This window comes from Rissa tridactyla, chromosome 5 (assembly GCF_028500815.1).
Source record: "Rissa tridactyla isolate bRisTri1 chromosome 5, bRisTri1.patW.cur.20221130, whole genome shotgun sequence".
In the NCBI taxonomy this organism is placed as follows: Eukaryota; Metazoa; Chordata; class Aves; order Charadriiformes; family Laridae; genus Rissa; species Rissa tridactyla.
In genome coordinates, this window is record NC_071470.1 from 30979697 (window position 1) to 31005917 (window position 26221).

The 26221-nt window shown below is 41.2% G+C and overlaps 2 protein-coding genes across 6 annotated transcripts in view; both read right to left on the bottom strand.

Moving 5' to 3' along the window:
- DOK7 (docking protein 7) overlaps positions 1-17487 on the bottom strand; it is a 67171-nt gene extending 49684 nt beyond the window's left edge. The window contains exons 1-4 of one of the 3 annotated variants that reach the window (XM_054202881.1): positions 17340-17487; positions 17143-17188; positions 14375-14620; positions 10236-10436 (exon numbers count right to left, since the gene is read on the bottom strand). In XM_054202881.1, coding sequence (XP_054058856.1) covers positions 10236-10436; positions 14375-14620; positions 17143-17188; positions 17340-17393 — 547 coding nt within the window. In that variant the 5' untranslated portion in view covers positions 17394-17487. The remainder of the gene's footprint in view (positions 1-10235; positions 10437-14374; positions 14621-17142; positions 17189-17339) is intronic. The other 2 variants (XM_054202882.1, XM_054202883.1) reach the window with 2 other exon arrangements.
- A 2248-nt stretch (positions 17488-19735) lies between these two features.
- The window catches only part of HGFAC (HGF activator), a 43855-nt gene continuing 37369 nt past the window's right edge, over positions 19736-26221 (bottom strand). The window contains exons 12-15 of one of the 3 annotated variants that reach the window (XM_054203508.1): positions 25181-25321; positions 23911-24059; positions 21228-21423; positions 19736-20096 (exon numbers count right to left, since the gene is read on the bottom strand). In XM_054203508.1, the coding sequence (XP_054059483.1) occupies positions 21253-21423; positions 23911-24059; positions 25181-25321 (461 nt within the window). In that variant the 3' untranslated portion in view covers positions 19736-20096; positions 21228-21252. Of the gene's footprint in view, positions 20097-20119; positions 21424-23910; positions 24060-25180; positions 25322-26221 lie in introns of those variants that run through there. The other 2 variants (XM_054203509.1, XM_054203507.1) reach the window with 2 other exon arrangements.

Here is a 26221-nt window from a genome sequence, read left to right on the forward strand (position 1 = left end):
GCAAATATCAAAATACTAAATTGCGTTTAAGCAACTGAAAAGATGAACACATACTAGCTCATGACACATAAACCAGAGGAAAGCCTACTTAACTCCACACATCTATGGTATTGTTTTCAAAAATAAGTTCATCACAAGTTTTCCTTACAGTGCATATACACATCCTGGTTTCTGTATCAAAGACCATCTAGGCGATTACAACACTTATCGTGCAATCTAACAGGTATGAAAGTTTCTAATGGTGACTCGCTCACAGTCTGGTCACATTTCACCTCCTCAAGAGATGCCAAAGAGACAGAGAACATTGCATTAGAAAAAGCTGGGTGCAAAGTACATATTCAAGAATTACTTTAAACTCAGCTCTTCCTTTGAGCTGTCTTCTCCTCCCCCCATGGATTAGATAGAGTACAGGGAAATCAATTTGCCTAATCTGAGATGGTGTGACTCTTCCCCCACGAACCACGCTGATGCCAGAAGATGTGCCTTTCTTGAGGGAGCAGGGCAGCACATGACTTTCCCAGACTCTGAACACATGACTTCCCCATCCCGTGCACAATAATCAAGCAGGATATAGAGGCAGCATAACAGAGTACATTCATGTCTCAAGAGCAGTGATGGATTACATGGCTTGATAATTCAGCAGAATCCCACACATCCGTGTTGCCGTTCAGGAAAAGACAATTCCTCAAATATTTCTGTACACAAAGAGTACATCTGGACCACTTTGTTCTTTTATCACTATTGTCAAGAGTCTTACTTAAACTCCTAAAAGGCTTTACAAGCCTTGACTTTAATAGAAACAAAAAAGTAAATGTGTGCATGTGAGCTGGCTGCTTAACTCAAAGGATGATTTCTGCAAAGAACTATCACGCATTTGGAAATTCCCAAAACAAATGTGACAGCCTTTACATAACTAGTACAAACAGTGTATGCACATGTGCATGTAAGACATGAATCCAATATACACATGTGTAAAATACTTCTTTGTAGATTCTATTATTCACATGATCACTGTAACTGCCAATCGACTCTCACAGGAAAGGTTTTATTTCTTTTTTTTGGTAGGTAGAACTAGATTGCAAGGGAAGGAAGAAATCTGAGGATCCTTGCAAAATACATCAAGTGAGATGAACGAAGAAGTAAGGCTTACTTAAGCTATGTTTTAAAGCATACAAAAAAAGCCAACAGCCACAGTTCTTTTCTACTTTCTTGAGAAAGCTGAGAAATTCACTACTAGGAATTACACATCTCAGTCATGTGTTGGAACAGATCTGGTGCACAAGCATGTGGAAGCTGAGGAATATGTGGTATGCATCACTGTAATACCATGCAGCTGTTTAGTAGACTGAAGAGCTCGCTCACCCACTCTCTCCATGCGGTAAGAGACTTGGTGAAAAGCAGCTTACAACCACTTGCCCAAGGCTGAAACACTAAGACTCCTCTGTGGCAGCTGGCAGTAAAGCATTGTACAGTCTCACAAACATTCAAGAGAAGCTACCGATTTCATAAAACTTCCAAGTATTATTAAATCTTGCTAATGTTTGATTTTAGTTCATCGTATTAAAAAAGCAAACCCACGGGCAAACACATCCTGAAAATGCACAATAACAAAAAATTACTTAAATCTCTGTACAGTGTGTGAAAGTAAGGCAGAAGAGTCAGTCCCTTCCCATGAACTATTACTCCTAACAGGTGCCAGACAATGCTAGAACCTGAAGTCTTTTAGCTACAGGACAGGTACGAACCCTGGCAGTTCAGTTCATGGCAATCATCATGTTGTCCAACCAGAATGTCTCAATCCTGGCCTTGAGCAACCCCCTTTAGAAGGTATCTCGGGCTGCTCTTCTCTCTGGTGAATGTGGCAACGGGTATTCCTATTATTGCCAACTAAGACATGGGCATGACTACCAAAAACAAGACAAGAACGTTTGTTATCTGCAGTAGGCCTAAGTAGGAGACAGCAACAGAACAATATCTGCACATAAACAGAAGTTTTAATCTACACAACCTAGAATCTTTCAAGAAATTCCAGATATTGCCCCAGTTCAACAGCCTCTACTGCTTCTACTTTTCAAATAAATTCTCATGTTTTTTGTTTGCTCCTCCACTTCTCCTTTGGCCCTTCCAGATATGCCGGTAAGCCACTTCAACTATTTTAGAATGATTTTAACAGAAGTCATAGAAAGAAAGGAAGAAGCACCTGATTTCATCAAACATCGAAAAGATCACAGAAATACTCGTTTATCCTGCAACTAGCAGCAGCAGTATCATTTGTTCTTTCAAAGGGCACTAAGCGTGCTACAAGGTCCTCTCTTCTAGGAGATGCTGTTAGAAAACACCAAGCAGCTCCAAACTAGGCCCTGGAAGATTCTGAACTTTGGATATCCTGAATTCTCAGAGCACTAACATGCTCTTTTTTTACCCCACTTGAATTTTTTCATACTGACCCTCAAGTCAAGATTCTCTTTGCAACTAATTATTTTAATCAGTGCACAGCGATTGAGTAAGCAACTTAGGAAAGTGAGAGGCTCCTTTTTTCAAGCCTGTTCCTCTGAGTAAACCTCTCAATTGGCTCCTAGGCCCAGATGCCTTTGTTTTTTGAAAATGTTGTGTGTGATTTATCTTCAACTACAGAGAGGCTGGGGACAGGGGGAGCCAAATTTTGCCTCAGAGGTAAACTTATTTGCAGCTGTCAGAAGCAGAAGAAAGAATTTTCTAATCTCTAGCAGTACTATTGTGATGTTAAGAGCAAGAGAAGTTCAAAATGTAAATGTTCCTTTTCCTATCTAAGAAAAAACTGGTGTTACCTGTCCTGAAAATGCACCTAGATGTAACGTTTGAAATCTCAGATGGTTTCCCTCTTCCTGGATTGAGCACCAAAGCCTTCAGAGTTGAACAAAACCCGTACTGAGCAATTAATTCAAAAAACATAATCACGTACTTTATGAAAAAAAAATGTGAGGAAGCAAGGAACAGAAAGTTAAAACAGATTCAGACCCTTTTAGACCTCAGTTTTACCCCCTGTATCCTACAGGAAAGATAAAAAGCTGAGCTTAACCTAGCAAAAGTGACAAAAAGTATAAATAAATGCTCTATAAATATTTATGGAGGTAAACATCTGGAGAGAGGGAGAGAAAGAGAACATTACACTAAAGGACAATGTTGGTACAACAACAATCTAAGATAAATGCACACATAAATTTAGTTTGGAAATTTTTAAAAAGATAAGAAATATCATAGATACAAAACGATCTACAAAACTCAAGACCACATTTTAAGCCTTGTTCACGCTTTGATTCTTTTTAAAGTATTAGAGAGTCATGACAACACCAGTGTTCAAAACAGCGTTGGACCTTCAGAAACAGTTGACAGTCATTCAAAAGCCAGATTCTTTGTCCACACCTCATTACAACTTTAAAGGCCATTTTAATTAGTGGTATATCAAGAAATGTAGACCATCTTCCTGGAACCAGAAAAGTTCCCCTTGAAAGATAAGGGATCATATTTGTTCCTTTTTACGACTGTATCATTTTGCATCAGAAATTACAGGGGGGAGGGAGTATAACATAGGTAATTCAAGCTCCATCGCCTACAGTTTCACATTTTTATCATCCATCCGACATTCCGTACTACACTTTCCTGGTGCCCTGGCCTACGGATTGAACCATTTAGGTTCTCTGCAATGTGGAGATAAGACACAGCAGCACTCAATAAACCCAAATCAGTTTAAACTCTTGGAGCACAGCAATTTCATCAAATCTAGAACAATTTACAGAAGAAATGCCACAATTTAACTAAAAAAAAAAAAAAAAAAATTAAGGGCTATTTCTATACTCCATTATTTCTGGGCTTTCTTATAAAACTAAGATTTAAGTTTGGGAACTAAGCATTTAAGCAGTGAACAGAATCTAGGAGCACTGACCAGAATCTAGGGTCTGTCCCTGCAGTTGTGCTCCCAGTCTCACGGCTACAGACACATACTCCATTTCTCTCTTCTGATCCCAGTGACATTTGCATGCCTGGTTACACAGTGAGGCAACTTCCAGGCCTCCTAGTGGGCCACTGTTCTTTCAGTGGGTGCCAACAACTCCTCAGGAGGAAAACAAGAATTTGAAGCCCTGCAGGCTGAAGGAGGCCAGGAACCTAGGTTTCCCACTCTGAAGAAGTATGGCAACCAGAACAGACACACAGAGCAACCCTACCACAACTTCATCTTTTCTAGTGATGTTTTAGAGTGTCCTCTCCAGTTAGGCAACACACTTGGAAAAAAGACTGCAGCTTTTATTTTTTAACTGCTTACCTACGGACCCAAAACTTCTTCACTCCCATTTCCTAGAATCAGTCTGCTGGAGCAGACTTTGGCCTGTTCAGGAATTTACTTGGCAGAATCCCATGTGACACAGTCTTGGTGAGAAGTGGGATCCAGGAAAGCTGGCTGATTTTCAAAGATCACCTCCCGCAAGTTTGAGCCAAGGAAATGTGGCAGGAGAGCCTGTATGGATGAACACGGAACTCCGCACGAAACTCAAACATAAAAAGAAAGCATATATGGGGTAGAAGCAGGGCGACCAGGATGACACAGGGATGGGGTTAGGAAAGCCTACCTGTACCTGGAATTGAATCTGGGGAGGAATGTGAAAGGCAACAAGGACTTCTGCAAGTATATCAGCAGCCAAAGAAAAACTAGGGAAAACGTCAGCCTACTGCTGAACAGGATGATGGACCTGGTGACAAAGGACATGAAAAAGGCTGAGGTACTCAAGTTCTTCTTCACCTTGGTCTTACTGACAAGATTCAATTCCACCATGAGGAATGCCATGTTCTTGAGACTTGCGGGAAAATCCAGAAAAACAACTTCTTCTTGGTGGAAGAGGTTCAGGTTAAGGAACATTTGAACAAATTGAACATACTCAAGCCCATGGGACCTTGTGGGATGCATTCACAGGTGCTGAGGGAGTTGGTTAGTATCACTACAAGGACAGTGTTTAGATCTCATGGAGACTGAGGGTGGAATGGTGTGCCTGAGGGCTGGGGGTGGGTGAGGGGGAAGCAGACATGAGTTCTATCTTCAAGAAGGAGGATTCAGGGAACCACAGACGAGGGAAGGTGATAGTGCAAATAATCCTAAAAGTCATTTCCAAAATGCTGATTGGGAGTAGTCAGTATGGATTTACGGAAGGGAAATGATGCCTAACCAATCTCAGTCTTTGATAAAGTGTCTAGCTTAGCTGGATGAAGCAGTAGATACCCATTTGCTTTGATTTTAGCAAGGATTTCAGCACCATCTCCTATAATACATTCATTGACAAACAGATCAAGTACAGACTAGATAAGCGAACAGTGAGGTGGACTGAAAACTGGCTCTGAACCGCCAGGCTGAAAGTGTTATGATCAGCAGCACAGAGTCCAGCTGGAGGCTAATCACTACTGGTGTATGCAAGGGGTCAATGTTGGGCCTAATGCTGTTTAACATCTTCATTAATGACCTGGATGATGGGACAGAGTGCCCCCTCAGCGAGTTTGCAGAAGATACAAAATTGGGATGAGCAGTTGATACACCAGAATATGGAAAGAAGTTTCTCACAGAAGTCGTGGAGTGTCCATCCTTGGACATATGCAAAACCTGACTGGATAAGGTCCTGGGAAAATTGCTATAGCAGACCCTGCTTTGAGCAGAGGATTTGAACAAGGAAACCTCCACAAGTCCCTCCCACCCTCAAGCATTCCAGGATATCTAGGCATTTGTGACATCCAAACTGTAAGTTTCTTTCTGATATCATTCTAAGAAAATTAGCTTCTTGTTATATCGTAGAAACTTAATAATTAGCATTCTATAACACCACTGCATAACCAGATGAGCAGTGTCTCATCAACACTTTAGTAACATAACTGCTATGGCAAATTCTCTGTACTAAAGCTCCACTAATCTTCCAAAATAAATTACAGCATTCATTTGTATTACCAGTCAACTAAGCAAAAATTGACAGAAAGTTATTTCAGATTAAAATTTTTGTTCATTTACTTGCTAGCTTTCAAAATTTAAGCAATAGCGTGAACTGGTGATATTCTAGGCATTAAAGCATATAAATTGCTTTTAAATCAATTAACAGTAAATGAAAGTTACTAGTGTATTAGTAATGTTATAACATGTTAGCATTGACGACAAAACTCAAGAATAAAAAGACCAAAACTGTTATTCCCTAAACACTGCAATGAAAGTGAAATGCACAAACTGAGGTGGTCTGTATTCACCATATAGGCTACTGAACATTTTTTTTATATCACATAAAACCAGTTTGTATTACTTACTGGTCTGATTTTATTTGGGAAAATATACATATTTAACAACATAATGCTATGGGCAATACAAAGCATGAGCACCACATAGAACTGTAGGGTGATACGCTAGTAATCTAATATACTCCATTCCAACCAAAGACAGATCATAACAGTATGTAGTCAATAATATAGATCCATTTCATTACAAAACCCAATGAAGAGAACAGATAGGTTTTATTAAACACAATAATTTAGGACTGAGTGTGTTAGCTATATCCTACTGAAACATATCTTCATTCTTTACATTTATATCTTAAGTGCTTTGTTGCTGAATGCTTGGAAGTTAGGCGACCTCAAAAGAGTGCCTGTAGGGATGCTATATTCATATTTCTTGACACAGGCAATCCTCTAACAGCAAATATTAAATGGATGAACACAAGATTTTAGACAAGCCATACAACTGAGGAGCATATATCGCATGCCTCAAAGCAAGGGTCTATAGGGCCTTCTAGGAAGCTGTGGTGAAGATGCCTACAAGGAGACAAGAATCCAGCAGGAAGGAGACTGGCTCAGCTATCAAATTTCTGGCTACTTACCTCCTTCAGACCATCTTTTTTGCACATCTGCAGAGCTCATAAGGCCACACAGATTACTAAAGTAATATCAGTGGTCCCCACATCCTTGGGAAATCTTTCCAGGGAACAAGGTCTTGTAATAAACACTAGATAAACTACTTTATTCATCTATCATTCCTAACAGCACTGTGTTCAGAAATCCAGCCTCATCGTGTGCACCTCCTTGCAATTTGACTATAACAGTAACCACCACAGCAGAAATTTACTGGCTAGTTGCAAGTTGCCTACAACTACCTGAAAGGAGTTTGTAAGGAGGTGGGTGTCAGTCACTTTTCCCTAGTAAGAAGTGATAGGTCAAGAGGAAACAGCCTAAAGTTGTTCCAGGGGAGGTTTAGATTGGATATTGGGAAAAATCTCTTCACAAAAAGGGTTGTCAAGCACTGGAACAGGCTGCCCTGGGAAACAGTTGAGTCACCACCCCTGGAGGTATTTAAAAGACGTGTAGATATGGCACGTAGGGACATGGTTTAGTGGTGGACTTGGCAGTGTTAGGTTAGCAGTTGGACTCTATGACCTTAAAAATCTTTTCCAACCTAAACAATTCTATGATTCTATGAAGATAACCAGCACAAATAAGCAGGTAAAGTACTCCGTTCTGGTAGCAACCCAGGCATTTTCCCAAATTCTTTGGTTCAGGTAGCCACTAAAGAAATATCCTTCCACACAGAATGGGTGAAAAGGAAGTCAGAACACTTCATCTTGATCTGAAAATACCCCTTACTTTTATGCTTTCAAGAATGAAAATCAGAACTGAAGTCATATCCATTCATCAACATCATCATTAAAAAAAAATAAAAATCACAAATACTTATGAGTCCTATGTATCTGTTCCTCATAACCTATTATAACGTTTCTCTCAAAACTGCAGAACATCTAAGAAATAGACTCTTCAAACAACGTGTGTCGCAAATGCTTTGTCAGTCAGTGCTGAACAGTCCTTCTGGAAAAAGCATGAAAGAAAAAAAAAAAAAAAAAACAACTGGGTTTTCTGGGGGTTTTTTGGTTGGTTTGGGGTTTTTTGTTTTGTTTTTTATTATTATTATTTTAAAAAGGGAACATAAGTCCTGACATCCATCATTATTTTCTGCTAGTCATTTCCACTTTTGGATAGCCCTCAGAATATTATTTTGTCTCCTTCCATATTCTAATGAAAGTCTGCATAAAACTGTTCCATGACAAAAACACATGCTTGGAATTCATGGGTACTCCATTTGCAATCAACTGTATACCCCAAAAATTATTTGAAGCCCTTATTAGTAAGAAATTACTGTCTTCTTCCTTTGAGACACCTGCATTAAGGTTCAAAGGAAAAACCAAACCCAACATATGACAGTGTTGCTGCACCTTTTACTCAATAAAAATTAGAGGCCCTGCTTCCCTAGAGAGCCTTGGGGCTACCAATTACTCAAATAGTTAAATCTTATTTGAGGAATTACATTGATAATTTATATAATCTATGTAATCTATCTACCTAATCACTGCTAATCTTACCTAAAGATTGCTTAGCATTTCTACTTCATCTCCCTATTTTTTTTAAATATAAGTTTTCCATAGTTAATTTTTTTCAGATTTCATCAGTTCAAAAACTAGTACTCTACACAAGCTTTCCAGAAAAAGCAGCAGCTTTTTAACAGAGAAAAAACACACTGTGGTTCCACTTTGGGAAATTTTCTTCCTGTGAGCATTCTGGGGTGTTTAGTTCAAAATTAAGTTTTCTGTTTTCAGTTAATAATTCAAAAAGTGGACCCAAATTATGTCAGCATAGCAGTGCACACATTTATTAGAAGTCTAGCTTGTATTTAAAGTTGTACTTGCATACAGAAACAGGAATGAACGATTGCTTTATTCTGCACGGAAAAAAAAAACCTGTTCAAACCAAAACTGCAGGTGTCGGCAGACCTACACTAAGCTGCAGATTCAAGTTTAGCCTGGGTCAACTACACTATCTACAAGAGAGGGGGAAAAAGATGAGTGTACTGACTCCCACGTGTACTCCATAACCACTTACCTCACAGTGTAAACCACACTACTAGGAAACACAACACTTGTGTTGCAGTCCCACACCAGTTTTTAACTGAAACAGAATAACCTTAAAAGAAAACAGATTTATTTCCTCACGGGCTATACCTATAACCCATTCCTTCAGATGCTGGAAACGCTTTTATAACCCCAGCCTCTGAATTAGGCAGGGAAAGATTTGAACCAGAATCTTCCACAATAAAAACAAGTGTCAGGAATCAGGATATAACATGTGAGTCCATACTTACCATCTTTGTAACTCAGCTCTCTACTTTTCAATAGACAAACTGAAAAACCCTCACTAGAGTAAGAGAGTCAAAATAATTTCCCTTCCTCCCCAAGTTTTGCCAAAGTCCCAACACAGACTAATTTTGGATTTGGATCAACACTGAAACTTTCTATTTTTTCAGTTTGGTAACTGAAGAAATCCATCAATTTCACATTTCAGTAAGCAAGTCAAGCTGCATATCCACTTGCACTCACAGATTGTCAATTCAGCATGGCTTCAAACTCAGCTTTTGAAGTTAAAAACTTACGTTTTCTAATGATGTATATGACATTATGCCAGTGCATTAATTATCTTTCCTTTTCAGCTCTTGTGTAGGAGGAGCTTTCCATTCTATCTGAAGTGAGAATGTGAGAATTCCTAAACTGGACATTGGAACAAGAGATTTCTCCCCATCTAAAGGGGTATCTTAGCTACTAGGCTACAGAAACTAGCTTCAGCTTGCTTGCTTGCTTTCATTTTGACCCCACGAATCTCATAGTCCCATGAAGTGACAACGCTACTAACAGGGAAGGGAACAGACAGAAGTTCCTAACTTTTAGGAGCTAGAACTCCTCTACAGGATCTAGACATTAACATTTACACAATGAGAGTCTTGGTGCCACCTGTAATCTCCAAACTCCATATCATTTTCCTTTTGCAAACAACAAAACAATTAATCATAATTTAATAATCTGACCATTAAACCATTTTGTCTTATCTTTTGCATGACACAAGCCATAAAATTTCATTACCTTATTTTTGCTTTGTGCCCAATAGCAACAGTTGGCTAAACATCTTCTGGAGAGCCACAAGGCAACATTCAGTCAGGACTCCACACAGTCACACTTTTACTGAACACTGGGGTTGAAGCCTGCAGAAATCTACTGAGCAGAACAGAGCCTCTGATATGAGGCTGCCTGTATGACAAAGCAGCAGAGCTGGTTCTGCAAACGCCACTTTGAATGAGACTCACATTTACATCTCTACAAAAGGTTTCAAACGACTTTTAGAAGACAGGTTCCATTTGTACTTACAGAAGCCGCACCTGGTACCCCCTTCAAAGATGAATCCATTTGGGACAGCTCCATATCGACGCAGATCTGAGAGCTTCCATTGCCCCATGACACTAGGAGGAAGGTCTTTTACAAGGACGAGAATGTCATTGCAGAAATGCAGGGTAGCAGGCCCACTCTCTAGTTTAGTGCCAGGTGCTACAAAAACTTGAAATCTATGAACTATCAGATAAGGAAGAAAAAAAAATTACTATGGAAAATAGAAGTAAGGTACCATGGCTTACATAACTTCAGTCATTCTGTTCAGCTGTATGTGGACTGTCCCCCTGCCCACACCACAAGGTTCTACCACAAAGGTTCTAAGTAGAGTCCAGTCAGCACTGTGTGAGTAGCTATGAGATCATTGCTCTCTATTATGCCAGTTTAAGATTGGGAAAAAAATCCTATCTCGGCTTAACACTACAAACAATTAAATTGTAACGCTACATTAATTTATCCTAAGTCTTGCAGGCTGCTCCCTATCTCAAATTAGTCAGTTATCCAGCCCACAGTTCAGTTACCTCTTCCATCCTGGCATCACTACATGGATTTCTTTCTGTTTCCTCCTCTAAACAGCCTGTGCCTCTCCTTTCCTACACACACACACACCCCACAGTGCCCGAGGAGCCCAAAAGCCAAGGGTCAAAGAAGTAGGCAAGTTCTGACTAGAGCTCTATCACTGATTCATTTGCAACCTTTAATAAGCTGCTTCACTCCTTCCCTAGCAGTAAAATGGGGGAAATTACATTTTCCAACCTTGGTGAATCTTTTGGGAGCTGGCGATGGTAAGTGTCCAGATATTTGAAATGACTAGGAAATTAAGTGATTCATAGGTAATAAACACTCTTGGATGTCAGTTAATTCTTCATATTTCACAGCCTGAACTTCAAAAGAGTGGGGGGAAAAAAAAAAACCAGACACCTGTCTCATTCAAGTTTACAAAATCCAAGTCCAAATCCCAACTCTGGTACCCGCTATGTTGCAAGGGTCCTTACCTAAAGTAGCAGCTGTTCTAGGCTGGTCTCCCATCTTCTCCTCCAGAGCTGTTGCATTCTGAATAATAAGCTATTGGGAGCACTTCAAGGGCTCAAATCGCACAGTGTTTCAAAGGCAGCAATTTAAGTGAGCAAGCCCCTAATTCTCAAACAACTGTTTTGACCTCCACTACTCCTCGAGTTTCTTTCCTCTTGTGATTAGCCAGAAGAAAATAAATATATATACACACACATATACATATGTATATGTATATGTGTGTATATATATATAAACACACATATATATCTGTCTTGGCACAGAGAAGCATCAGAACTCTTAAATTTCCAGTCAGCGGTTTTTGGTGTAGCATTTATCAAGACGCACATAGATTCAGCTTTTGCTTATCCATCAAAGATCGTACAAACAGCTACCAGCCTATGAAATCTACAGAGTAACTTCCAGGTAGTCTCACTTCTTACAACCACTCTTCCCTCTTTATTGCCTATGTTTCTTCAAGCATCATAAATTTCAGGTAGGTTTGAGTCTTGCTTCTCGTCTAAATACTTGCTGTGTTCTTAGTTACCATCTTAGCTGTAAGTCAACTCCTCATCTATGACGTGCACTTGGTAAGTTCCCTAAGGCTCCAGCAGAATTAGCCACAAAGTCATTCGAGTGAAATGTGCAAGGAGACAGAGATAGCTCTAATCACAGCTCTACTTACAGCTTTGCCAGTAGTACTGCTGGGGAGCAAATCAATAGTCACACCATGTCCCCTTTTGGGCATGCAGTTATTACACAACCTACTTAAACATAAACCATGAAAAATGTACCAAAAACTGTCTTGATTAATAACATTCAGTAAGGAATCTTTAAAATCATTTGGACCCCTCTCCCCAGTTAACTCTGCCCAGTACTTTGCTGGCAGAAGCATCAGGGTTCTTTCTGCCTCATTAAAAGCACGCTCTTCACACAGTTGCAAGTTACAACAGCTGCTGAAAACAAAGAACTGCAGCCCAGATTCTAAACCACTGTTAAAAAAAACAGCATATCCAAATCTGAACAATGCCAAAACAGAGGAAAAAAAAAAAAACAGATCTGAACATGAAGTTTTTGCCATGTGCTGCTTTCTTGATAAGTTGGATATTTTTTTCAAAATTCTCCCCAGCCATCTACTTCTCCTACTCTGAAAAACAAAAATTAATAATATGCAGAGCTGAACATACCCATGAACAAAAGGTGCTATTTAATTCCTCCTTTCCTTTAACCTTTTTCTCTTCACAGCTATTCACTGATCTGCAGTATGCCAACTCCCTCAGAATGAGGTGTGGGCTCAAGAACTCTTCTTACACCTGACCTATACCCCATCTCACTTAATTCCACTGTTTTCTATAATCCTGATTCTTTTATACCAGGAATCACATCCACCTCACCTGCTTAAAATGGAGAGAAAACACTGAGAACTCCAGTGCAAATACCTCTGTTCTGTGGTCCTCATTCAAGAACAGCATCAACTCTTTTTTTTTTTTTTTTATTTTGCTTCCCAGACTCTGATGTCATCTGTCCATAGTCTATTTTTATCATCCAGCCACCTTACTTCCAAGGAACACAAAGGCACCCTTGCTACACTTTAAGAAAAAACACCAGTCGCCATCGTCTCTTCATCTAAGTTTTCACTCTTTTCTATTTATGTCTACTCAAACTAGATTCACTTTAATTTGACTTCTTTCTCCTAACTGAACCTGCACTGAAAGATAAAATGCTGGAAAAAAATTCTATGCTCTGGTCTATCCTTCTTCCCCTAAGCTGTTTTGCAATTAGTGTTCTACAAATTATTGCCAGTTCAACCAATTATACTTCTTTTCTTACTTCTTTATTTCTTCACCTCCACACACATTCTCTCCCACTCCCATCTTTACTCGATGGCTGCACATATCATCATCCAATAGGTTCTATTCCTACTGCACTCACAGCTTTCCTTTAAAGATACTCTATGCTGCTTCTGCATTTCACAACCATAACCCTCACACCCAGATTGAGACTAAATGCTTTCTCCATCACAGCACTGCATCAGTGTAAAACCACGAAAACCAGACCTACTCTGTCAAATTCAAAATCTTCTTCAGGTTCCAGGACAAGTCTATGCTGTACATAGATTCCAAAACTAGTAAAGAAACAGAACTGGAACACAGTACAGCTACATTAACAAAGCGTACCCACTACTCCAGCTACTCATGCCTGTATTGTTCAGAAACCCGCTCTAACCATTCCCCTTATGCAAGGCTTCGTATCTGATAGCTCCAAGTGGTACATCCATACATCTCTCTTCTGATACTTCTACATTTTGTTACTATAGAATTCCCAGGCCATCTTTCTATGTGTGTACTGCAAAGGAACGAGTCCACAAATGCAACAGATGGCAAAGCATATGTAAGAAATGATTAAGATGGCTAATGTGTGTCTCCCACACACCTACCCTCCTTCCCTAGTTATGACTAAACAAACATAAGGCAGATACTATGGATTACCAGTACTATCACTCTTTGTTCACCATGGTACATTTTAGAGCTGCTAACCAAGAAAATAAAATAAAAGGATGCATAAGAGTGAAGTTAGCTGGAAAGACCATGTCTGATGACACTCCTAATTGCAAGATGTCTCTTCCTGAAAGGGGACACTACCAGCAATAAGCATTATCAATACAACACCTAGTAGGCAGCTCAGAACACTAGGATTAAACTAGCCGAGTAGAACTTGCTAAGACTTGCAGGACTCTGCTTCTGTTAATTCAGGCTCCCTCTGAATCCTGTTGTCGAAATCCCCAGGTAAATTGCAGGATCATAAGTAGAACTCTGATCACTTTCCTTCAAAGCTACACACTTTCAGTGCAAAAAATAAAAAAAAACTAAGAGCTCTCATAGTTATCAGTACTGGGCAGTACTACCATCAAAACCTATCAAAAGGGAGGTATTGATGATGAAAGGGAAGACCGGTCCCTTCACTCTCAAATGAGTGACAGTCTTTTCCTTAACTGTACTTTGTTATTTGCATTCTAGCTATGCTTTTCTCCCACGCCCCCCCACCCCCCTCCAAAAAAAAAAAAAAACCAAAAACCCAAAACCAACAAAATGTGAGAAGACAAGTGTTACCTTCCCCCAAACTGTAGCGGATTCGTACATCCCACGCAAACATTGTTTCCTTGTTCTCAAATCCCAGCATCACAACTTGAGAGAGACAGATGATTGCAAGGGTGTGATTCAAGCCCTCATAGGAGAGCCCAGGATCCAAGCCACAGATGTCTTCTAAGGTCATGCTGCTCCTCTCCTTGTGCCCTTTTGCTCGTTCCGATTTATCTTTGTACACCAGCATGAGCAAACAGTCTAAAAGAAGCAAAACTGTCAGGGAGGATGAGGCAGAGCAGAACGCAACACATTTCTCAGTACTCTGCTTCAACACAAAGGTGCTTTAGACAACTGCGGGGTGAAGTCTGACCAAGGCAATGTAAGAACTCGGTTTCCTTTTCCCACTCCACCCCCAGGTAGTTTGCAGTCCTTGTTTTCAGGGAGCAGACACTGAAGGCATGGCTCAGGGGTAATCTGCAGGCTCAGATATAAGGAGGCACATGAAAAGTCTTCCCTATTTCACTTTTCAGAAATCCAGTGGATTTTCAGATGCTCTCTCCCAAGCCTGGAAGGGGCTGACTCATTAATTCTGAACATTAGGAGTTACACTATGATAGCTGTTCACATTACAAACACTAAAGACCGAGAGGCTATTGTCATCTATGTTTCCATTAGAACATACTGAACGACTAATGAAATTCTTACAGTAGTTCACAGATTACTCAACTACTAAATGGTGAGAAGACTGCACTGCCAGATTGTTATCTCAGCTCAGGTTTCACAGTTAAATGTTACACAGTAGCCATTGCTAAATAATCATTATGTGACACACCTTTTTTTTTTTTTTCCCCCTAAAATACTTGCTTGTGTCGCCATTTGTTTTTAACCCCTTCCTAGAGGTGTTTATTACACAGTCACTATGCAACAACAGAAGAAAGGAATTCAAGGGCCATGGTCCCATGGGAAAAAAAATCACATTTCTCAAGCCAACCCAAAGGACAAGGAAAAAAAAAAGGAGGGGGGGGGGGGAGAAGGGAGACCCCTCTCCCACCTTCTGCATTTGTCACAAGCGCACTCCTCTTCCCCCCAGGTTCCCTTCCTATCACATAGCACTCACTCGTAAACGAAATTAATGGTCAATATTGAAGCTGCAACATCCACAGCTGAAGCTGGACTGCGTACCAGAGAGGAGAAAGCCCCCCGTGTGCCATTATGTGGCTGTTGGGGTGTGACGCTACGAGCCCTGGCAAGGTGCCCTGCGGCTCTCAGCTGGGCAAGGGGCTGGCCAGTCTCCAAAGAGGTGAAAAATGACTGAAAGACTGAACTGGCTGCCAAGCAAAGTCCAGCTTTGCCTGGGCTCCCAATTGTTTTCGTGCACCTGTTAGCAAAAACAGCTGCAACTGGGATATTTGGGCATTCCGCAATACAGTTGTGTGTCTGAAGAGAGAACAACTATGGTTTACAGACCAAGAAAAGCAAATCACTGGGGCTTTTTCTGGCAAACCTGGCTAATTTTGTTAGAATAAAAATACTGTTTTTTTGAGGAATAAGCTATGTTATCAGTCCGTAAGTTTTCAAAGCAAGCTCCCTCATCTTCCCCCTTCAAGCCTGGCTTACTTGCGTTAGAAATCCAGGCCCATATTCACATCTAGATTACAGCTCTGGGATCAACAGATGCCCGTTCACACAAAGACGTTTAACAGATGCAGCCAAGATACAGGCATTTAAGATACTAACACAAAACCATAACAACTCCAGTAACAAAGAGTTCGGTCTGAAGAGCTTCAACTAATAAGCAACCTTCAGTCTGCCAGCAACAACCTAGAAAAGAAGCCATAATCCATTCCGCAGAAACGCGGATTCACATTGCCTAAGCGTAGGCAACATTTAGCCTTGGAAAGATACATTTTGGGGCCCAAATATCTTCCCTGTTAGGAAACAATGGGGAAACCTGAAATCTGCTTTTCTCTCTCCAGCAGTAAAACATCAACTCTGAATAACGTTTTCAATTTCCCCTTCAGAAGCAGGGAAATGATTTATTTATTTTTTTTTAAAATTCAAAACGTCATTTTATTTTTAAATCGAAGTGATATTTTATGTCAAAACACAACTTAAAAATAACTACCGAGCTTACAATGCCAGCTTTTTTTACAGCCACCAATCACCCTGAAGAAATAATAATTTTTTTAAAAAAAGAATAAAAATAGAAAATAAATTGCATTTTAAAGGGGAACCAAAACCAAACAGCTCTGCCTTGAAAAGTGACCTTTCCCACGGGTTTTAGCCTGATATTAAGTTGCCTAAACCCCTCGCTCCGAGGCCGGACACGACTAGCGGACCAACGCGACGCCCGGGCTCCGGCCCGAGGGTGCCGGCGTTACCCCCGGGGCTGCCGCCATCCCCCCGGGGAGGGGGCGACGGGCCTACAGCCGTCCCCCCGCCGCCTCCTCGGAGGAGAAAGCGGCAAAGCCCCGCAGCTCTCCCCCCATTACACTTCGGGGGCTCCAGCAGCAGCCGCCGCCTGTTTTTGGCCGCCTGGTCCGTCGCCAGATAATTAATTCTCTCCCTCCCCTGATTAAAAAAAAAAACAAACAAACAAACAGGGAGGAAAGTGCAGCGACGCTTGAGGGGACCCCCACCGAGGGCGATCTCCAGCGGCAGCCGACCCCGAGGGGAGGGAGCCCTGTCAGCTCCCTGCCCCGGGACGCCAAACCCTGTCCCCCCAGCGCCGGGCGGGGGAGGGAGGGACACCCCCGGTGCCGGCCTCCCCCACGCATAGACGGGCTCCCTCTTACCTGCCACCGGGGAGGGCTTGCGCAGCACCAGCCACCTACTCTTCCACTGCAACGAGAGGCAAAAGGAGAGGGTTAGCCAGGGCCGGAGGAGGGAAGAGCGGACTCTCTCCCCTCCTGGGGAGGGGGGTTTGTCGGTCGGGGACCCCCAGCCCCGGCCCGCCGCGGGGCCGGGCCGAAGGGGCGCCGGGAGCGGGAACCTTTTTTCCATCTCTCAACTTGACGTGACCCTCCACCACCACGGAATCCGTCATCTTCAGTCATGATTCCGGACAGCTGCGCCCGCCTGGCGGCTCCCTCCCCGCGCTCCGGCCGAGGGGTCACTTTCAAAATAGCTTTATTAGGGCCCCGCACAGGCACAGCGAGCCGGGCGGGCGGCCAGCGCGGCCCGGCCCTCCCCGGTGCCCCCCGCCCCGACAGGCAGGGGGACAGGCAAGGGGACGGGGCGGCTCCGGTTGAGGGCAAAAGGGGTCCCGGGAAGCTTCCCACTCTTTATTCATATATTTTACTGTCGTGTTGGGTGTCTTTTTTTTTTTAATTATTGTTACTATTATTTTCTCCAGGGTTGCGGTAATGGGACCTGCGAGGCCGGGGCACCCGGGGGGCGACAGCAGCCAATGTCCCGCGGGCGCGACCCCGAGCGCCGCCCCCTCCTCGCCGCGATCCCGCTCCGGGCTTTGCAGCTGACCGCCGAGGCAGCCCTGCGGCCGGGGGCGGCGGGAAAGCCCGGAGCGGACTCCCTTGGCCCGCTGGCTCCGCGGAGCGGGGCCTCGCCCTGACACCCCCTTCCCCGCGCCCCCCAACCGGCGGCTTCCTTGTAACGCCTAGATTTCTCTTTCATAAACTGTAATTAGCGCTCCCCTTGGCTCCCAGAAGACGAACAGCCAACTACCCCAGATAAAAATACTCATTTTTTTTCCCTTTGAAACCCAACTGTCACAAGATAACAACCCACTTACACCAAACCCAGAGCAGCTACAATTATTAGAATAAGATGTGTTAATGATGTCCTCAGATTTATTTCAACGAGCAATGGACTAATTAGAGTCCATTATTCTAAAAATACTCCTACTGCATCTTATTTGATGGTAATTAGTTCTTCAGCTTTTTTTAAACAGTACCACAGAACGTTTTTCTTTCAATAGCATAATAGAAGGGGGTTTTAGATGTTTGCATTTATTTCTTCCCTTTGAATTGGACAGTTTGCATGGAAGAACATATAATTTAATAAAACCATCCTCAAGTGGATTTCATAATGAATTAGGAATGTGTTTATTCAACTGGCTTTGCATTCTAATTCAAGATAAATGTCAGGAAAAAATATAAGATAAAATTTTGCTAGTAAATTTAAGTTGGATTTTCATTTTAACCAAAGTGATAAGCACTTAAAGAGAGGAGAAAAGTATGGAGGATGGATTTCCACGGGGTAATGCTCAACAGAAAGGCAGGAGGCAGAAGGTGCTGGAGTGCCCCATAGGAATGTGACCAAAGTCAGGGTGTGAGAGATCAGGCGAGGACCTCTCGCTTAAACTGGACGTTTTCCTGCCACCCCTAGCCTGGGGTTGTGGATCTAATACAGGACTAGTCATCACACAGCAGACCCTCAAATGATGAAATTCAGTTCCACCACATCAGTGCAGTGACAGTGGACAAACAGGCTGCTTTGAAAGCCACAAATTCATTGTAGTGCATTTGAAGTACGACAGTATCGACTGAAGATTTGTCATTTAGACCTTTGAGGGCAGAAAGTAGACTGTTTCACTTGTGAACATTCAATATACCTTAATAAAAATATTTTTTTTTATTGTATTGGTGTTGCTATATGCTGATATAAACAGCATACATTTCAAAAACAAGATAGCTAAAAAGCTCTACGCAAATTGTCAGAAACACCAGTCTAACACCTTTCACTTTTCCTATCAAACAGCCACCTTCTTTACAGCAGATGATTGAGAAAATATATAAATAACACAAAACTACCAGGTTAAAAGCATGCACGGTGTGGATGGATATTAGTTTCAAAGTGAAACTGAAGTCACAGAACAGATACGGACATTCAGAATGCCAGAAGCTGTGTGAGGAAAGCTGTTCTAGATGAATCCCTTCCAAAGAAGAGTAAATAGTTCCTTCATGCTGATTTAGTACCTGTCTTTCAGCCGCAGGTACAGTTACTCTCGTTACACAGCCGCATTCATTTCACGGAGTTAAGCAAGCCTGACTCATACTGCAAATGGCCAGGAAGGCAAACCCCGGCAACAAGAGTCTTCAGCTTGTTTTGGAATCACACCCCAGAGGTGGATCCCGGTTTTACAAGCTAGCGTTTAGCACTTCAGAAAAACAAACTAAAGACTTTGATCTTAGTATTCACGGTATTTATAGCTGAAAATCATATCTAAGCTTTTACATCTGTCTACTGGAAATTTTTGCGTGACACTTGCGTAAAACTGGGAGCACCACCAGCTGAAACTGATCCTTATGCAAAGCTTTTCAGATGCCTTCCAGCACAGAGAAGCGTTATTTCATTTTTCTACCAGCTCTCAACCTGTTGAACAACCTACAGAGTGATTCAGAGATTTAATTGTGACTTTATACATAAGAGACTAAGTCCAAGAAACAGAGGGTAAACACTTTTATTAAACAGTTTACATCATTTATCTAGATTAGCATTGTTATATATTTGTACTTACACAAACTCAGGTTTTGGTTATGTGTCCTTAAAAAGTTTCTTTCAACTGCCAAAATCATTCCCCACAACTAAGAAACCCATGAAGACACTGCCAGTACTATAAAACAAAACACATATCTGAGTATCCAGGCACCACGTTAAAATCCCGTATCTTAAAAGCATAGCTTTCCTTGAAACACTTAAGAGAATTCAAAACCGTTCACTATCAGAGAAGAAATACATTTCACATCAGTGCTTCTAAACGTACACATCTGACATGGCTAAAGGTTCCCTGTATTAAAAAAAAAAAAAAAAAAAAGTAAATTTCCATTCTTCTTTATCAGATTAGATTTTTTTTTGTTGAATCATTTTCTGCCTTTTTTGCTTACACAGCTGAGGCCACAGCCTCTAAACAGCTATATATTCTAATAAATACTTTGATTGTTCCCATAACAATTCCATAGACCATGACAGCAAAGCCCGTGGTTTATGATATCACCAAACTCCCAAGGAAAAAGTCAAGCTGCTCCCCAAGCCACCCAGTTCAAAAATCTGTCAACAGAAACCTCCTTTCTGAGTTATCTAAACAGTTGAACAACTTGTTAGTACAAAACCTAAGACATCTTCAAAACACTGTCAAATTTAAGAAACATTTAGGCATTTATCTTCAAGGTGAAGAATTTCCACAGCTGTCCTCAGGGTGAGGAGCAGCTCACAGTCTGCAAAAGGTCCTCGCTCCATCAACTGGGAGTCAGACGCACTGACTTCCAACATTTTCCAGCAAGAAACTTGGCGCTCTCAGGAGGTTTTGCATTAACCTTGCTGGAAAATTGCACACAGATTCAGCAGAGCTCTGAAGCATCTTCCTGATTTCTTTTATCAGTGGAACGTAAAAATGTGCTTACGTCTTTGGTTGACTCAAACCCTAAACCCTCTGTTTTTAACCGAGAACTGGTTTATTGCAGGTAGCAGAGGAGCAGCTTTGCCTACGTTGCTCTATTGATGCCTCTCCATCTGAACTTCAAGAGATTGCTTCTGATGGGGAGGGAATTTCATTTTTGGTGCTTCTCCTGTTTATTTTTTTTAATCTCATCTGAGAATACAAGGATGATGTTACAGGTTGGCTGGGGGGTAGACAGCTCCACCAGAAACTGTACAAAAACATGTAATCCACCAAACAGACAAACAGTTGTAGATTTTGGTACATTCTCTCAGCATGTCTTTATTTGGCTTAATAAAGCAGTCTCGTACATTGAGCTCTCCACAGCCCTAAAATTCTAGATCAAGGATGCTAACATCAGATGGGCTAGGCCTACTTTTGCTGGTCTGGTCTGGAATTGCTAGGAATTGCCATGACAGTTTTCATACTAACTTAGAATAAAGTATGCCACTTTAATGAAACAGAAAGACTTCCGAACCTAACTTCAAATGTTTGCGTGTTTAAATGTTCAACTACTTTTTCGGGGGGCTATTTTCTCATTAATCCAGTTTACATAGTTTGTCACTCGTGTATATACTCCAGGTTTGTTGACTCTGCCACAGCCGTCTCCCCAGCTGATAACTCCATAGAGGTAAGAGATTTCCATTTTTTCACAGGCCAGAGGTCCACCAGAATCTCCCTGTGTCAAAAATAAGGAAAGATTATATAATTTTATAGAAAGCAGTCAGAAAAAGATCAGTCTGGGAAAATCCTAAATTAAGAATGTTTGCATGTGAGATTTAAACTAAAAACAATAATATGGAAGGAGTGTTGTACTGAAGTTTCATTGTAGAAAGCTTTCTTTAGACGTACTCACCTCTAATATGATGGTGGGATTTTTTAATTCCACATTGAACAGAAGTATCAAAACATCAGATTTTATTTTTAAAAAATGAAGTTCTTTTAGATTCAAACACCTACCAAAGAGCACGGTTGATTTGGGTCACTCGGAATGAGACTAAGCAAGTTGTTGAGACTTACTCTACGTTGTAATATTGGCTTTGCGTGGATGGATTACATAAGGCAGAGAATATTTGGAGAGTTTCTTGATGCAGTTTATTGCAGCCGTCAGAGATTGTGGGAGTTTTCAAAATACATACACGCTTTTCCAGGTGACTCTGGGATCCTATAATTTTATGTGGCGTATGGAGTTTTTTACATCTGTTTAATTTGATGCTACTGAGCATTTACCTCATCATTAAAACCATAAACAGAAAACAAGACCAAACTAATGTTTGATGACACACTACAGCAAGGATGAATTTGGAACACTTCTATTTATTTCAAAGCTTGCAAGCATTCAGGAAAGGGGGTTTTATTATTATTACTCTTAGATTGACTTTCTACAGAAATGAGAATGTTAGAAATAATGAAAAGAAAAATGTGACTTAGTAAACAATACTGGTGAAAAGAGCCACCACTCTAGTTATTTGAGACTAAGGAGAAATATTTTTTTTCTTATTTAAAAAGAAAATCCCTTGAGAGCAAAGTAAATAGGAAAATTGTGTTGCCTTTATACTAGGAGATTTCTGTGATAAATGAGGGACATCAAATGAAGTTTTGCATCTGAGATCAATTTACCTCTCAGAACTTTGCTTATTTCTCCGCAACTCGTCTCATTGATTGCAATTTTGGTATCGAGTGCAGTGATTTTAAAAAAAAAAAAGTTTCCAAGAAAATCTTTAAAAAAAATAGTCAAGCAGAACACATTATCTGCTTGGTATTTCTTGGTCTTGAAATATTTTTATACATAACAGATGGTTTATAGTTTAATTTCCTAAGCATATATTAAGAAAACTCAGAGGTCAGCTACATTTGTTGTGACATTAAGAGGTCTACACTATTTCTCCTTAGACCACACCACAAGTCTGCCAACAGGAGAAAAAAAAAAAAGAATTATTGGTTCACTGATAACGATTTCATGTCATGAGCACTGTTTTTCAGCAATATCTGTGAGTCTAAATCACTGCTTCTCAGATTTTGCAATTCTCTTCGGACCACTTGTCTTTGTGCAGCTCCTCTCTCTTTCCCTCTGCTTTCTTCTTTCTCCCTCTCATTCCTGATCAACTCTGTTTTTCCAGGGCAGGGAGCAAGAACCAGCTGTAATGCTGCATATTGTGTTTGTACTTCCTGGGTAAGGCAAGGAAAACTGAGCAAGCAAGGTAGTTTCTTGTTTTCTGGCGGCTACGAACACCTGCAGCCAATAATTGCAGACAGTTCCCAGCCCCGGCCTGGGAACCTTGAGCCGCTGCTGACATTTTGCTCCTGACACCTTCCTTTGGACACTTTCGTGATCTCTATAGAGATTCCAGCACACAGTATACATGATGTTATTTGCTTTACTTAATCTCATTGCCAACCATTGGCTATGTGCTGCCTGTTCCCAAATTTATGCTAATAGAGCATAACCCTCCTCCTTCAAAATGAACTGAAGATAACATCTGAAGGTTTATGTAAGGAATAATCTGATCCTTCATTTAAAACCGCATCACCACAACAGTTCTGCATCCTTATTCAGTGCCAAGGCGTGATGTAATTCAAAAAGAGATGCGAAGTAGTAAGAGTATGAGGTCATTCCACAAAGGACAGAAGTCACGAACCCCAGTTTCCAATGGACTGATATTCTACACCGTTCAATCCCATCCGCTATACTAACCTCGGATCCTTCCTCCTCCAAACCTCACACTACTGCTCCCCATCTCGTACCCAGGTATCCTTACTTCTGTTAGGCAGGAGGCAGCAGCTCGAGGATTCGGTACAGGTACATGCTGGTTGGGCTGCCAGCGCATCCCTGCCACCTGGCCAGTAAACCTTTGCCACCACACTGCGAGCTCAGCCAGGAGCCAAAGCAGCTCACCCTCCAGTGCATAGCCACTGCCTTTTAGGAAGGTAGGAGGAATATAACTCCCTGGAGTTTTTTTGCCCTTCTGTAGAACTTAATTGACATTGAACAGGTTAAAAAAATGAAGGTGGAAGCAAACAATGCAGTCACATAAGTTTCCTTTCTTTAGGAACATTTCTTTTCTTTAGGAACACTGTATGTCAAAAGTAAGCACTGTAACACTGCAACATTTCTGGCAATAATATACATTTATATTCTCTGCCTAGAGATGACTCACAACATTACCTGACAAGCATCAGATTTGCTATCAATGTAGCCAGCACAGAACATATTTTCAGTGATTTCTGTTCCATAAATTTCAGGGCTTCTGCACTTCTCCTCAGGAATAATTGGAATCAGTGTTTCTTGCAGGACATTTGAATAACCAGTTAGATCTTAAAAAAAAAATCACAGAGAGGAAAAGAAAGTCATTTTTATAGAATGTGAAGAGCATAACATGAAAACACAATGCACAATACAACACATAAACACACTTATCTCATTCATACTGGTATTGTGGATCTCTTTCTTTAAAACATAATAATTTTTCTAGTGACCAGATCCCTTTCTGCTCCTCCAGTCAGATTCCATGCCCTTTAAAATAATGGTATGCCACAATCAGACGTCATCCACTTTGGGTTCTCTCATTTCCTGGAGACTCATAAACGCTCCCCCAGCACTCCTGTCCTCTCCTCTTTCCAGATATGATATTAAACCATCAGTTTATCAAAGGCTCCGTTACCTCTTTTTGCCTTTAGACTACACATTTAGACCAGGACAACATTTGCTTATACTAAATCTCTTACCAAAATGAGAGCACCACCTCTCTCCTCCTCCTCCTTCTCATCTATCTACATAGTCTCTGCTATCTCCACACTAAAGCAGCATGCCCAACCATCATAATCCTGAAATTCCTCATCTGAAAGGATAGGATGGATTTTTCCACCTTTCTCAAACTGGGCGTAAGCATTTCTTAGCCCAAAGTCTATCTGGCCCCCTCCTGTAGATATTTCCCAAATATCTTGCCAGTGAAGGTAAAAATCTCCACCATCACAGACTAGTAAATTGATTTGGTTTGGTTTGCAGTCTTTGATATCTACCTTGAGAAACCAGGGGTAGGATTCACTCGACTAAGGTGTCAAGTTGTTGGAACCTACAATTAAGCTACTTGCTCCCCTCCCAGTCCACAGAGATCTAGCTAGTTCACAGCTCATCTCATCCTAAAATAGATTCAAACATTTATATAGACATTTATATATTTGAATATATATATATTCAAACATGTATATATTTGGTCAAGGGAACCACGCTCCTAATTCCAAGGACTATAAAGGAAGTTCAGGATGACTGTTTCTGATGTAAATGTTGTAAACGTCTAAAAGTAAGTTAAGAGAATCCCACCAGAAGTCCCTTGGAAAACCTTTTACCAAACTACCAGTTGTATAACATATACTTGAGCATTATGTTTTAATTATCATCAGATTTTTCTACAGATACCAACTCTCACTTTACTCACTCTCATGCCTGTGTCCCCATCCAGAAATCTGACATTTGAACTGATCGGGGAAAACGGTGTTACTTTCCGGCAAACAGATGGGCTGAACAAACTGGGACTTGACAGCACAACGTTGGCCATTCTTCTTCAGCTTAATCAAAGCTGCAGAACAGAAGATATAGGAAGAATAAAGTGACTGTTCCCTTTCTTTAATGGGATTGGCAGCAATGGGTCTCAGATACAACTTTAATTATCCCCTAAGCCTCTCTTAATTAAGATATTTCAATCAAAGACAGACAGATTCATCTCAACAGCACCTGATTTCACAGCAAATTGAAGGCTGAAACATTCAGCTACTCCCCTTGTGGGAATATTTATTTTATGCTGTGCTCAGTGAGCAGATTTTGCTTCACTGCCTTTGTGGAGAAGGAGGAAGATAAAAAATACATATGCCTCCTCCCACCTTAAAGTTAAATAACTGTGACATATCCACAACTTTCAGCTGAAATAAGTGGGATGTGCAAATGCTCACTGCTTCTGAAAGTCTGGCCACCTGCCCAATTCCTATTTGATTTAAAAAATTAATTACTGCAAAGGCTGGTGTATTTTGTGCTCTGCCTTATCACCGAGTTCAGTGAAATCCAAGATCTTGAAAATTAAGGAATAAAAAAATCAGAATATTTCAAAACCAAGCTTCCGAAAGCTACAAAGAATTAATCAACCTACACAATCTTTACCATGACCTCATTGGGCTGAAAACAACGTAAATAGGGAGCTGTGCAGCATCATGAGCTTGATACTGAAAGACATCAAAAGCAGCAGAAATGTTGGTTCCCCTGTAGCAAACCCCTTGTGTTTAGCTGTAGAGAAACAGAGGGGGCTTCGTGCTGGGTGTAGCAAGGGCAGCACGTTGGGTTTGGGCACACTGCTCAAAGAGGACAGAGCTGAGGTAACGCGGACACACCAACTAAAGCTTCACATCGTGCTTTTTGGAAGCTCCGGGTTTCCTGAGCACAGCTGCGTGGCAAGCAAGACATCCCACTGAATAGTCTTATTTCTCTA